The sequence below is a fragment of the Lepidochelys kempii genome, chromosome 12 (genome assembly GCF_965140285.1).
Source record: "Lepidochelys kempii isolate rLepKem1 chromosome 12, rLepKem1.hap1, whole genome shotgun sequence".
NCBI classification, from domain to species: Eukaryota; Metazoa; Chordata; order Testudines; family Cheloniidae; genus Lepidochelys; species Lepidochelys kempii.
The window spans coordinates 34,125,159-34,139,131 of NC_136391.1; the positions used below are offsets into that span (position 1 = coordinate 34,125,159).

At 43.0% G+C, this 13,973-nt stretch overlaps 1 protein-coding gene across 4 annotated transcripts in view; it reads left to right on the top strand.

Annotated features, from left to right (window-relative positions):
- Positions 1-1,418: 1,418 nt before the first annotated feature.
- Positions 1,419-13,973, top strand: part of CDH13 (cadherin 13) — a 786,172-nt gene continuing 773,617 nt past the window's right edge. For all 4 annotated transcript variants that reach the window (XM_073308069.1, XM_073308070.1, XM_073308071.1 and 1 more), the window contains exon 1: positions 1,419-1,556. In XM_073308069.1, coding sequence (XP_073164170.1) covers positions 1,512-1,556 — 45 coding nt within the window. In that variant the 5' untranslated portion in view covers positions 1,419-1,511. The remainder of the gene's footprint in view (positions 1,557-13,973) is intronic.

The following is a 13,973-nucleotide window of genomic DNA, read 5'->3' on the forward strand; positions in this document are numbered from 1 at the left end:
TGGCAAGCTAGCCTCATGCCTCAGAGAAGGGAAGTCATGTTTGGGAGCAAAAGGGCAGAGCAGGTAGAGGCCTTCTGCAGGAAGCCATCTGGTATTAGGGAGAGCACCTGGGGGTTGGGAGTGGTGAACATTTTTTCATTTTGTCTAGGGCAGTAAAGACCTTAATGAACACTGCCAGTGCTGGTTCTGTTTTCTGCTGGAGCTCTGATCCATACATGGGCCTAAACATATCCCTGACATTATTTGGGGTACTTATGAGTCCACGTGGCACTAAGCTGCTACTTCATGGGAAGGGTCAGGCTCTTAGGACAGCTCCATTCCCCATCTCTGAGTGGTCTATGGGTAAGCAGCTAGGGTAAGAGCATGCATTGGGAATGCTGCAAAATCATGTCCCTTTCTGCAGGAAGCTCCTGCTGATGCTGAGGAACATGGGAAATAGCTAGCAGCAGAAACACCAGGGACACTGAGATTTTTAGAGCCATTGAGGAGTTAGTGGTGGGGAGGCGGCCGGAGGTGGCAGTGAGACAAGAGTGGGGAGGAAGGGATGTCAGGATTACAGGTACAAAACCACCTGGAGATTACATGGTGGGGATAAAGAAATTGGATGCATCTGAGGGGGCAGAAATAGGGGAAAACTGTGCAAAGGAGACACTAAATTTGTGGTTGGGGCCCCACCTGCGTAATGTTACATTGCTAATTATAACATAATAATTTAACTAACCCCCCCCACCATTTGATTCTTATAATATCAGATCCTTTTCCAAACAAGAAAAGTTCCCATAATTGAAGGACACAGACTTGAGAAACTTAGTCCTAGATTCAAGTTCATTGAGTCGAAAGCCAGTCCGCCCATTACCTGAGCAGTTAATAAAATCTATCGCCCTATGATGGATTTTTTTTCTTGCAGGCTAGAATTGATCTGTCCTTGTTGTGATTTGTGAGATGGAGGGAAAACACAAAATATAATCAGGATTTCTGCTGCACTGAAAAACTCCACTATATGGCTTTTCCAGGGCTTGCAAGTAACTAAAGCTGCAGCGGTCATTTTTTTGATTTATTGAAAATAAAGCACACCTTATTAACATTTTAATAAAGAGAATCTCTTTGCCCCGGTGCTCTGAGTTGCTGTTATTTCCCCCTGTGCAATTCCATTCTCTGAAAGAGCAAAATACTAATGAAATCCATAAAGCATGATTTGTAAGACTGAAACTAAACACACAAATTCACCAAAGCCAAATGCTTTCTAAAGGTGCTGTGTTTGTGAGAGGTGCTTGCCCAATATGTGTGATGCAAAATGGGGATGCTTTGTGAAGAAATCATCCTTGTAAAGCTATTGGTTCTGGTCATCAGACTCTATCCAATGCTTTAGTGATGATGCTGCTGATCTATTTGGGAAGTTGGCTGGCTCTCAAGGCAGAGTCTCTTCTCAAAGGCTGTTTCACAGTGAAAATATGCTCAGTGCAGCCGAGTGCATGAATGAAAAAGCCTCCGGTATCTTCTAGTCTGGCAAAATGCAGCACAAAACTCAACTTACTCTGTCCTTTCTACTATCCCAGGTAAGAAATGGGATGTTTTTTTTTTCTTGCTTTCATTCATCTTCTCTCTTCTGCATTTGGATTTGGAAGTATTTGTGATTCAGGTCTGATTTCGGAGTCTTTAGACATTGCTTGAATTACTGTTGAAGGACGCAAGCTCTCTGTTATAAGGCAGTTGCCAAGAATGTAGAATCTCGAACCTCCCTGACTTACAGTTACAACGAATTTGCTCTGCGATATGTAATAATGTTTCCCTTTTAGGGGGAGTGTGTGTGTGTGTGTGTGTGTGTGATCTTTGAAGTGTATTCAGCAGCAGCAGCAATATTTTGTCATATCAAATCCTGCAACTTTGATATGCCTCTTTCCTCTGTGGATTGTGCCGCTTAGAAGGGTCTGTTAGCTCACCTTATTTATTGCTTTTTAGAAAAAAGATGTGGAGGGAAAAAAAAAATCAAAGCATGCAGAAGCTCCCCCCTCCACCCTCTTGACATGTATAGTACTCGATGTGAGTGACTTGCTATGTAGCCTTTCCTCTTATTAACTGTAATAGATCCCCTCTGCCAGAAAGCAGAAAAAAACACCCAGCCTTGAAACCCAGGGGGCTGCTCCAGTCCTGCTGCTTCTGTCACTCAAAGCAGAGGAACTAGCTGGGTTCTTCCTTCTCTCTACCTTTGGTTTCTTTCCCCCTCCCCCCCGATATCCCCTTTATACGTTTAGTTTTGAAAGCACCGTGTGATGTCTGAGGTTTCTTTATTGCTGTCCGGTGTGAAACACTTATATATTTTGTCCTAGTAGCTCTGTAAACTCCCACTGAGGGAAAGCATCGTCGGCTCCCCTTGGGATAAAAGTTAATTCCTTTTTGACTTGGGGCTTGAACAGCTTTGTTAACCCGTAGGAGCCCGGAGCGTTCTGGACTGCTAATGCTTGGGAGGCTGAGTCTCTGTGTGCATCTGCAGTCTCTAAACGGATTTGAAGCTTCCTTTTACAGACTGAGGGAGAATGGTGCGGGCTCGTGCAGGGGAAGCTTTGCTGCCGAGGGGAGGCATGCCAAGGGTCTGTGAGCAGAAGGCAGCTGGATGAATGGAGTGCATGTGGGCTGTGGCTCAAGAGTGGGCATGCTTGGCTGCTAGTGCAACCTGCCTGTGGGTGGCTGGTGAAAGTATGGTACAGAGTGCGAATTGGTGTCTTGAGGGAGTGGATGGGTGGGTTCGACTGCCTGTGCACTAAGAATAGTCCCCCTTAAAGGGAGCAACAGAAAAAGAGGGATGGTGCAGAGTCTGGTTCTCTATAAGTTGTGGGTAAATGCTGCTGTTCTAGGTCACGTCCCTGGGGCCCAGATACTGCAGTGATGGGACCATTAGGATTGCACACGCTGGGGATGTGTATATGGGAGGCCACATAAACAGAGCTAGCAGCATAGACTGAGGCTCTATGGGCTGCCTGGGTGGGCATGAAAATGGGCAGGGGGCCAGGCGAGCTGAGCTGCTAGCTGAGGCAGCACATATGGGAGAATGGGCATGCTGCTGCCTGCGACTGGCATGGCCTGAGGCTCTGGGACTGGCTGGCAGTGCCCGCATGGGCATCAGGTTGGAGAAGCTGCAAGAATGGGCTGAGATTCAAGGGCTGGCTGCAACTGAACATGCAGGCAGCTGGGCAAGGTCAGCTGCCAACAAAGGCTGAAGCATGGAGAGAACAGGTGCCAACCAGAGGGGGTGCGGTCTGGGAACACCCAACGCCACAGTGGGAACCTGGCGCATGTACTAAGCTGACCTCCTCACCCAAGACTTGAGGACTGCCATCTCCACTGCATTTCATCCTGCTTTCTCCGTGACTTCAGGCTCTTTTCCATCTTATGGGTTTTTCAATGCATCAAATTAGTCAGCTCAGGCTTCTGGTCTTATTCAAACATTCCTCTTTTGTCAAGAAGCAACAGGAAGGCACCCTTTCAATCACACTCCACCAATGGCCTGTTGAAAAAGCAGCTTGCATTTTAGAGTTGGCCAAGCACTTCATAGTCTATTAGTGCCCAATCCTGCAAGGTGCTGAACACCTGATCCTGCAAACCGCTTTAGCACGTGCTTGACTTTAAGCATGCAAGTAGCCCCACTGAAGTCACTGGGGCTGCTCACATGCTTACGTTAGTAGCTGCTTAAGTGATTGGCTGAGTTGGGGCCAGAGTGTTGAGCATAATGCAGGACTGAGTTCTTAGTGTTTCATAATGCCCAGTGTTGAAGGTTGTTCAAACTGTGATCCATCCTCTCTTATCAGGATGGGAAGATTTAGCAGGCAGTCTACTTAGTGATTTTTTTTTAAATGTACTTGATTAAAAAAACAACCACCACAGAATGTCAGCAAGTGAATTCATTAGGAAATCAGTTCAATTGGTAATAGGAAAGTGTACATAAATAAACCTGTTTTGTTGAATATAGTCAGGGTAAAATGTTAATTGTTGGTGAGACACAGACGGGGGGAGGGCAAAGGGGAATTATTCAAAAGCTGTACAGCTATCCTCTTAGACTCAATGCGCACACAGAACTTTCATGTGACAGGAGGAGTAAACAGAAGAATGGGAGAAACAACATATTAAACAAATGTAGCCATCTGGCAGTGGTAGTGTTTGTTACACATATTTGTTAGGTGTTTTTTTTCTCCTCCCAGCAGTAGCAACAGCTACTTCTGTAACCTCATGCTAGTGGAACTAGCAAAAATCAATCCTGATAAGCTGATTTCTAAATAATAAACATCAGTAAATGCAATACTTTTGGGGGACAGTGGAGGAAAAGCATAATTCACTTTCAAAACAACAAGGGATACATTTGGGGTAGGGAAAACAAAGCAAATCTATACTCTGCAGAGTACATTACCGGCCATGAGAATATTAAATGTGCAGAGATGAAAGTTTTATATTTTTATTTTTTCAGGTCAAAAGTAATTAATAAAAGAAAATCAGTCTTTTAAAACAGAAACTGACATTTTTAAATAGTCAGTGGTTGACAAGTGCAGGCTAAAAGCCAATTTTCCAGACATTATACTGTCATCCTCATTGGGCAAGTGTACTTTATGAGTTGGTTTGTTTGGTGAGGGTTAACCTATATTAGGAAGCTGATTGATCACTGGATTTTAATTTGCTACCCAAAAGACTTAGTCTACTTGATGGGATTGTTTTACTGTCATTTATGTCTTTCATAATTTGATAGAGGAAGTCTGTTCTTCAGTATCTCAGTCTGAGTGGCTAAGGAGGACATATTCTTGGGAGCCCATCAGTTCATGGTAATCTTTAAGATTTTGCAGGGATACGTGCACTGTACAATTTAATCAATCTGAAGCTGACAGTGAAAATTTGGAAGGTTTGCTGGTAACTTGCATCTGTGCATTTAATCATAAAAATTACAATAGGGAGTAAATACCTATAGATCTCTAAATAGTTCTCCTTTCATAGAAAACTTAATTGCATACAAAAGTTTTATTTGTAGGAAAATATAATTCTTCAAAGGGGTTGCTTTGGCATGTCTATGTACTACATTGAAATATGGACAATTGAATCCAAGTTTATCATCATATTTGAAACTAATAGAACCATCAAATGGCTGTCAGTAGGCTATATAGATAATTGTTCTGCTATAGCTTACAATATAAGGAAGCTACAGTGTTTGAGAATTTTTGGAATCAGTGTGATATCTGCATGTATTGTTATCAGTTAGTTATCAATATATATATTGAATAGCTAGTTCCAGAACACATCCTTCATACATACACACCAATACAGGTGTAAGAATTATTCAGCTGTCCTTTATTTTTCAAATTTCTCCAGAAGAGGGCTCCATGCACAGCATGAAAGTTAAAAGTAATATCTGAAAAGCACTGGAAGTTTAGCAGCTGCAGGAAAAAGAAGAATCTCATTCGCACATAGAAACTCTGTTGAAATAACTTTGAAGATTTTGCTCAAGTTTTAGTCTCCTTCCTTCTTGTCTTATTATTGCATCTGATTTGATGGCACAATTAGGGTTACTTATAATATCAGAGGCCTACATAGAGAAATGTATGTATCGTGTAGTTGTAATTGGGACTTTAACCCTGAATTACTCGCTGAGTACTTTACTTTTGCATGCTATAGCACAATAATGATTGGACAATTTTCTTCAAATGTCGCTTTATAAAAAGGCCTTGTTCTTCCATGCCAAATGTTATCTGGATTATTTTTTTTAAATCAGTGGAGTTGTACCTGCTTATATGTGTTGTGAACTTGACCCAGGGGGAGAACACCCCTGCTTCTGTGGACAGCGCCAACGAATCTTTAACATCTCACTCAGAGAATGGTACCTCAAAATAATACAGTGCCTTGTAGCATCATGCTGTGGCACTGGTTTAATACTGGCTCAGATGGAAGCATGCCCCCTGCTGAATCATCAATGATGCTACCTGCAGCAACTCTGGGTTTTGCTTAGAGGTCCCTTGCACAGGATCTGACCAGACCCAACAATTCTGGCCATGTGAGATCTGAAATAATCACAGGCAGAAATGGTGTGGCAGTTGATAATCGAAATGCTGCTACAATGTTATCTGCAGTGTCGTAAATGGCACAGCTGTAGCAGAGCACAGAAAATATTGCTGGATCATACTTTCCTTCTCTGCAAGATGTATGAGATATATCTAGTTTATTCAAGGGTTTAGTGGCATGGATAAGACGATGAAATTAGTTTTCACCTAAGTCCTATTGTGCATAGCGCTTTTGGTGTGGCAAACAACAGGTGACTTTACAACCTCTCACTGCATAATGAATATTGGAGTAATTTTGATTTGTCAAATAAGAAACAAAATGCATTGGAAAGGAGTCTCTAGTGACTTCTGCCCCACGGAAGCAACAGGAGCTTTTAATGTTGTGCAGATAGGTACAGGAACAGGGCCAGCCCACAACATTTTGGCACCTGAGACAGGGAGCTCAAATGACGCCCCCACGCCCACTTGCTTGGGCCAAAACTTTGAAAGGTCTCAATTCTGCCTTCTTCCTGTTCTTCTCCTCTCATGGTACTGCTCTGTTACCTACCCCAATAAAGGAGAACTAACAACTTAAAACGCCTTGTTCAAAAAAGTAACCCTTAACTTTCAAACGTCTGAACAGCAAATGTAACTTTTCTTGTCTGCAAAGTAAACACTGGCATTTTTATCTGTTTGAATAGTCAAAGTGATGCTTTCCCTGCCTTCTTGGTTGCAAAGATTTGAACTGCTTCCTGCTGAAGGCCCACAGGCCAGCTCATGCTCTATTGAGGTGGTTGCAAGGCCGACCAGCCTCTCCTGTGTCATTGTCGAGCGTAGATGTGTTTTTATTAACTTCAGCTTGGAGAAGCTGTGTTCTCCACTAGCAACTGTGACAGGAAGTGTTAGAAGTATGCACAGAGCAACAAAAGCATTTGGAAAGAGGGTGGTCATCTTATTTGTGCACATATATTCCAGAACAGCCTTTGGAGTTGATCCTGCAGAAATGTATCTTGAAAGGGCTTTCAGTTCATCACCTAAATCACTCACATCAATATCGTGCATGTCACCATGTATCAACACTGTTTCTAGCGCCCTGCATTGCTGGTGTAGGTCTTCTTCAGGTATAGTGAGGAGTTTTGGAATATCATACAACATCCCAGATATACTGCTGTGTTCCTTGAGCTGCATGAAACGTTCTTCAACTGACTGTACTGAACAATCTAGCACCTGGTTAAAGAATTCAACTTTGAATTGTTTTTTGGGGTCTCTTATGGGATTATCCTGTACCTCGTAATCAAAATGTCTTCTTCTTCGGTGACTCTTGTATTCTTGAATGGGTGGGAAAATAGCTTCAGTGTGAAGTTCCTCTGCCAACTTCTGTGCACTCCTCAGAACGTTTTGAAATCCCTCATCTGACCGGTAAGACTGTAGGTATGACTTTGCTTTGTCCAGTTGTTCCATTGCTCCAGATATATCCAGGTCAACACCCTGGAGTCTTTTGCTTACAACATTTATTTCAAACAGTATGTCATGCAACAACACTAAGCCACACAGAAATTTGAAGTTATGTATATGTCTGGTGATTCCATTTCCCTCTGCCACTGTTCTCCCATGAACAGTTCCTGTGATAGCATTATCCTCCATAATGGCAACTATGGCATCATCTATCTTCCCAATTTGGTGTTTGATAGGCTTTATTATTGCCTCCACTCGACTTTCCCATCGTGTGGCACTCAGTGGTTTCAGTGTCAGAGAGGATTTTCCCACATGTTGCTTCAAAATTTGCCATTGATGAGTTGAAGCAGAGAAAAATACATTGATGCTTTGAATTACATAAAAAAATTCAGCAGCCTCACTAGAAGTTGATGCTGCATCACTGACTACCAAGTTCAATGAATGAGAACTGCATGGGACAAAAAAAGCTCGAGGGTTTAACTCTTGGATCTGTGTCTGCACTCCTCTGTTCTTTCCTCTCATGTTGCCACCATTATCGTAGCCCTGACCTCTCATGACAGTTGTCGCAATTCCCATATCTTCCAGCTTTTTAAGAAGCACATTTGTCATACCAGCTCCTGTAGTATCATCAATGTCAATAAATTCTAGAAAATGCTCTCTAACAGTCACCATTGCAGGGACATTTTCACTAGGGTCTCTTTTTGTTGCAAAACGCACCATTAAAGTCATTTGTTCCATATGGCTGATGTCAGGTGTGCAGTCCAGAATAACAGAGTAATATCTTGTTGACTTCAGATCTGCCACAATCTTCTGTTTGACTTTTCAAAAAAAGAAAAGGAGTACTTGTGGCACCTTAGAGACTAACCAATTTATTTGAGCATGAGCTTTCGTGAGCTACAGCTCACTTCATTGGATGCATACCGTGGAAACTGCAGAAGACATTATATACACACAGAGATCATGAAACAATACCTCCTCCCACCCCACTGTCCTGCTGGTAATAGCTTATCTAAAGTGACCATCAAGTTGGGCCATTTCCAGCACAAATCCAGGTTTTCTCACCCTCCACCCCCCCACACACAAACTCACTCTCCTGCTGGTAATAGCCCATCCGAAGTGACAACTCTCTTCACTTTTGTTGCCAGTAACGGTATGATCTCATTTTGAATTGTTTTTCCAAGGTAGTGGTGTGTGTACATTTCTTGGGTGGTGACGACTCTTAGATGCTCCTGGAGTTCAGCATCAAACTCAGCCGTCAGCGCCACAATTTTAAGGAAGTTTCCATTGTTTGGCACATACAGCTGATCTGAAGTGCCACACAGTGCTAGGTTTTGGGTAGCAAGCATTCTCACAATGGCAATGAGCCTTTTCAGAACATTTTGCCAGTAAAGAGACTCTTATGCAATCTTCTCTTGATGCTGATCATCTATGGTGGCCTTTAACCTTAGTCTTATTTCAAGCTCTTTCCACCTATGGAATGCGCTCTGGTGATTTGCTGCCTTCTCATGGCATGCCAGATTTCTAGCCAGATTCTTCCAGTCCTTTGTTCCTTTAGAACCCAATGTGGCTGGAATATTAGACTGGAAGAGTTTGCAACAAAAACAGTATGCAGCATTCTGGGTTTTTGAGTACATAAGCCATGGCTCTCCACTTTGTCATCATTGGGGATTTCACGCCAGTAATGGGTTGGATGGAAATGTCTATTTTCATTGTCTTTGGGGAACATGAAGTTTTTCACTTGCTGTGGTCCATGCAGTACAAGGAAGTCCCTCAGGCTACTGCTCAATTGGTGCACAGTCCTGGATCATCTAGACTGAAGGAACTAAACTCAGCAGCAGCTGTTTCTTGCGCCTCCACCACTCTCTTCTCTGATCTACACTTTTCTTCAGGAATGTGCATGGTTACATCCATTTGAGATGGAGATATGGATGCTGCAGTAGCTGCCAGGTCACCTGCACTCTGACTAACTGGAAGATCAGGCATCTCCTCACCACTCACATCCTCACTGGGACCGGAAGGCTCACCGTGAACATTTGTGTCTATGTATCTCAGGAGAGCTCCTTCCTGCTTAGATAGAAAAGCTTCCTTTGCTTTCTTTCTTTTTCTGAATGCTGCCCCAGAGGGGCGTTTTCTTCTTTCACTCAGGGCTGCTGTTCTGTGCCAGCTATAGTGGCTCTCCACACTCAGTGGAAGGGGACAAATAAGCAGGCTGGTAGCAGGGCCTGAGGGAGGGGAGCTATCAGCGTCTTAAGGGCCCAACTGGCTCCTACTATTTCAGCTGACTGCCTGTTCTCCTCAAGTGGGCTCAGGGAAGCAGCAGGAAACAGGACGCTCCCTGCGAAGCTGGTGTTAATCAGTCCAGGCTCCTGGGGGTGCTAGAGAGGTACATAAGAGGCTCCTCCTCCTCTCTCTCCCTGCAGCTGCTGCTGCTTTCTGTTATTCCCTCTGACCTTTTCTCCTGCCTGCCAGTTCTGTCTCTTGTGCCCTCCTTCCTCCTGCACAGCACTCCCCCATCTCTGTGCATCTCGAGCAGAGAATCCAGATGCACCAGCAGCAGCATTCACGACTTTCTACACTCTGGGTCCTAGTGGTGCCCCGCACAGTCTGGCACCTGAGGCGGCCGCCTCAGTTCGCCTCATGGTAAGGCCAGCCCTGTACAGGAGTGTCTATAACTACCCAAACAAGTTGGCTCTCTTCCTTCTAACATGTGAAGACAGAGGAAGAAAACAGAGGTGTGATGGTATAATCTTTCCCCCTGTCAAGGGACTGATTTTTTTCATTTATGCATTTCTTGTCTTCAGCAGCTGGAGGCAACCCTCTTGTGGTCAGGATTTTGGCTTCAGGCCTTAGAACTGTTAGGCCAGCGTGAGACATGTGTGTTTTTCTTAAGGGTTCTTTCCCTAGGCTAGGATTTGAAGCAGAAATGCTAGGATAATAGCTTTCCTCTTCTGATTTCCTCCACCCCCACTTCACCATGATAAATGCCAGTGGCCAAATTCTCTTTTCATTTACATCACTGCAACTCCAGTTAACACAATGTGTCACCTGTGCAACTAAGAGGGGAACTCGTTCCTAAGCATATAGTTAGCTGTCCAGTGGTCTGATTTCAGGGCACTTTAGTTGTCCTTCCACCATAATGTTGTTAGTGGATAGAGGTCATAGGACACTAGATGCCACATAAAAAGAACGTAATTACAAGATTGTTGGTTCCCTTGTTAGGCACCAAATTCTGTTCTGTTCCATGAAGCACCATTGATTGACCATGTCATCAGACTTTAGTCTACTGTTGAGATAATAGCGTAGACTTGTGGTATGGATTGTGTTATCTCTTCTAGCAAAAGGATCTGATTGCTCAGAAAACCTTATTCCTTTTCTTGTGGAGTGAACTCATGTCCCCCATTACCATATCAAATATTCAATTCTATTTTGCACTATTAATTTTCTTAGAAACAGTCCTCAGAACAGCTTTAAGAGGTTTCAAATAGGGTGAGGCATTAAAGTGGGGGGTGGAGAAATTATTTTGAACTCTAAGGGTATGTGAGAGATACCTGCTGGCAAGCATGAGCAGAGAGAGAAATTAGATTTCTTAAAGCTTTTAGCTGTTTATTATGGAAAAAGAATGATCATGCTAGTTCTGGTGAGGACTTGGAAAGCTGGAAACTAGTGGCCCCAGTCCTGCAAGTTCTCCTACGTAGATAAATCCCATTGATGTGGGACCTGCGCAAGAGGAGAGATCGGGCATTGTGGAACAACTTACAGGATTGGGGGTCTTTATATTGTAATGTTCAGCTGTTTGTATTATGCATGAATAAAAAGGCAATTTACTGAAATTGTGGAAAATATCAGGCTGGCTGATTTATACACAATTACCCTTTGCTTTACATCACCTTTGCATAATTTAAACATGTCAGAAGGGATTTTGATCAAACTTTCAGAATACAAAAGACCTCTCTGAGGTGGAGGATATTGAGCCCCCAGGGGAATTTTTACAAATGTTACGAGTGCATGAAAATTCAGTGTCCTGATGTCACCTTAACTAGAGCTTTCACTACCATGAAAATCACTGTCCACATGCGTGGGGCCAAGATTCTCTGATGGTGAAACTGGCATAGATCTACTGAGGAGCTATGCGACCGTGCATCAGCGAGAATCTGGCTCATTGTATATAAATGTACATTGCTGGCTAAAATGACACACGCGGGGAATGCTGTAGAGTTCAAGACTTACTGTTTGTCAAGCTTGCTTTTTCCCCCTCAGCAGACTGATGATTTCAACTTTCCCAGTGTACAACAGCAATCTTTGAAATGCAATAGTTGCACACATAGAGTCCCAGAGTCTAGCATTAGTAAGTTTCCCCAGAAGAAATGGGGCTCTTGAGCAGCATTCTCACGCCAGCTTGAGCAGGACCAGTGTCTTTCCTGGATCTGAATGCTTCCCCTCCTGCCTCATGAGACAAACTTAACAATTTTCCCAGAGGCAGCCCCTCTAGATGGCCCTAAGGAACACATTTTATCAAATGATAAAATAAACTATGGGAACTAAGATCCTTTTGAATCATGCACCACTATATCTGGAGCTCTGAAAGCTGGACATATCACGGCTGTTTCACTGATGAAGCAGGAAATCCTAAGCATCTGTGTCTAAGTAAATGGGACAGGCTCAGCCATCAGGATTTGACAGGCATTTCCCATCAAATTACATTTGTTATTTCCATGGCTGGGGTTTTGCTGAGTCAAAAACCTGGAAGTTCAGAGGAGCCGCATAATGAGAAATGGGGACCTTTTTGACTCTTCTGCCCAGTGTGGTCCAAATTTTCAGCTGTAGTTTTGGTTGATTTGGCTAGACTACTAGCCAAATGTAACCACGGTTAGCTGCTTGCAGAGACAGAATCTGTGGCCTTACATGTGTCAAAAGAGACACAGGTGGCACCTGCTGAAACAGGTCCTCCTTGAAATTTACATATGTGAGGAAAAAGGGAGGGATTGACGGCTGTGGCTAAAGTAAATGGATAAGATTTGTGAAACAGGCATCTGTCTGTCTAGGGGGACATTTATATCACAATAGTACCAGAGGGCTGGATAGTGTGTGGGTCCGAGTGGCTTTTCTCTCTTCCTAAAATGTCTTGTGTTCTCATAATTGATGTACTGATGGAACTAGCTGATGCTCTGAACTCCATAAACTCTGCCTTTTGAATACCAAGAGCCTTATTAACCTGTCAATGTATAGATTTTGGTGTTTTGAATACAAAAACTCCCAGGGCTGGATTCTACCACCCTTTATACATTTTCAGTAGTACCTTACTAGGGAGTAAGATGCTCCTCGGGGTTAGCAAGGGTGTCAGAATGAACCCTAATAATGATCATAAATAAGGGGATGTATATCTGAAATGCTTCTGTTACGAGATGGATAGTGGTCTGACATGCTCTTAGTTTGCTGTGCTAAATCTCTATTTTATGCTGCTGTTCTAATCATGACACTTTAATAATAACAACAGTAAAGGAAAAGAGCAGAACAATCTTTAGTTTTAAATCCACTTACTCTATTTGTGGGATGTGTTCAGTCGACTAACAACATAGGAATTTCAATATTCTGCACAGTAGGGATATTGATTATTGCAGTGTGTCAAAGAGAGGCAGCCTTTCAGGTATCACTTTCATAGCCACCCTCGTTATATCCGGAACAGGGTGGGGGCAGACAGCTATGATCTGCGAATAAGCTGTTATTTAGTGGAGGTGACTTTCAGCATCACATGTTTCTTAAACTTAGCAACAACCATTTCTGTTAATGATGCTGGGCCAGATTCTCAGCTGGTGTAACATGGGATTACTCCATTGACTACACTGTCATTAACGGAGCAATACCAATTTACCCCAGCTGAGACGCTTGGCCACTGTGTTTACAAAGTGCAATTACTATCAACATTACATATTTCCACTATGCATCTACTGGCGTACTTATATGGCTCCTATTACCATGCTATCTGAGCACCTTGCAAACAACAATGAATGTATCCTCACTTCCATAAAATAAATGCTGCGAGGTGACGGGCAACATTATTCTGAAGTGGGAGACTGTCTTCGCCATCTGCCTGTTCCATTGACTTTAGCACTATTATATTAGTTGACTAATGATGTAGGCTGCTGTCGTTTTTACTTCCGGATGTTGATTCAGTAGTGACAGTTCATTGTACTGACCAAAGATTACTTCTGATTGACTGAAGCCCAGAATAAATTCCCTTTCTAGGTCAATCAGAAGCTAGTTAAGGTCCTAATTTTTTTAAAAGTCTGCTATGCTTTTTAAAAAATATAATCAGTCCTGATTGGCCAAAGTATTACCCATTCAGTTGATGCCATTTTGCATTTGGTTTACAGTAGGAGCTATTAACAAGGGAACTCTTCCTTGTCATTACCGCACAGATACCCTAGAGATCTGCTATTCTAGGTATAAGCAAACTAATGTGATAACCTAAATGATATCTGAGTGTAAGTGAGTTGCCCAAGGCCACTG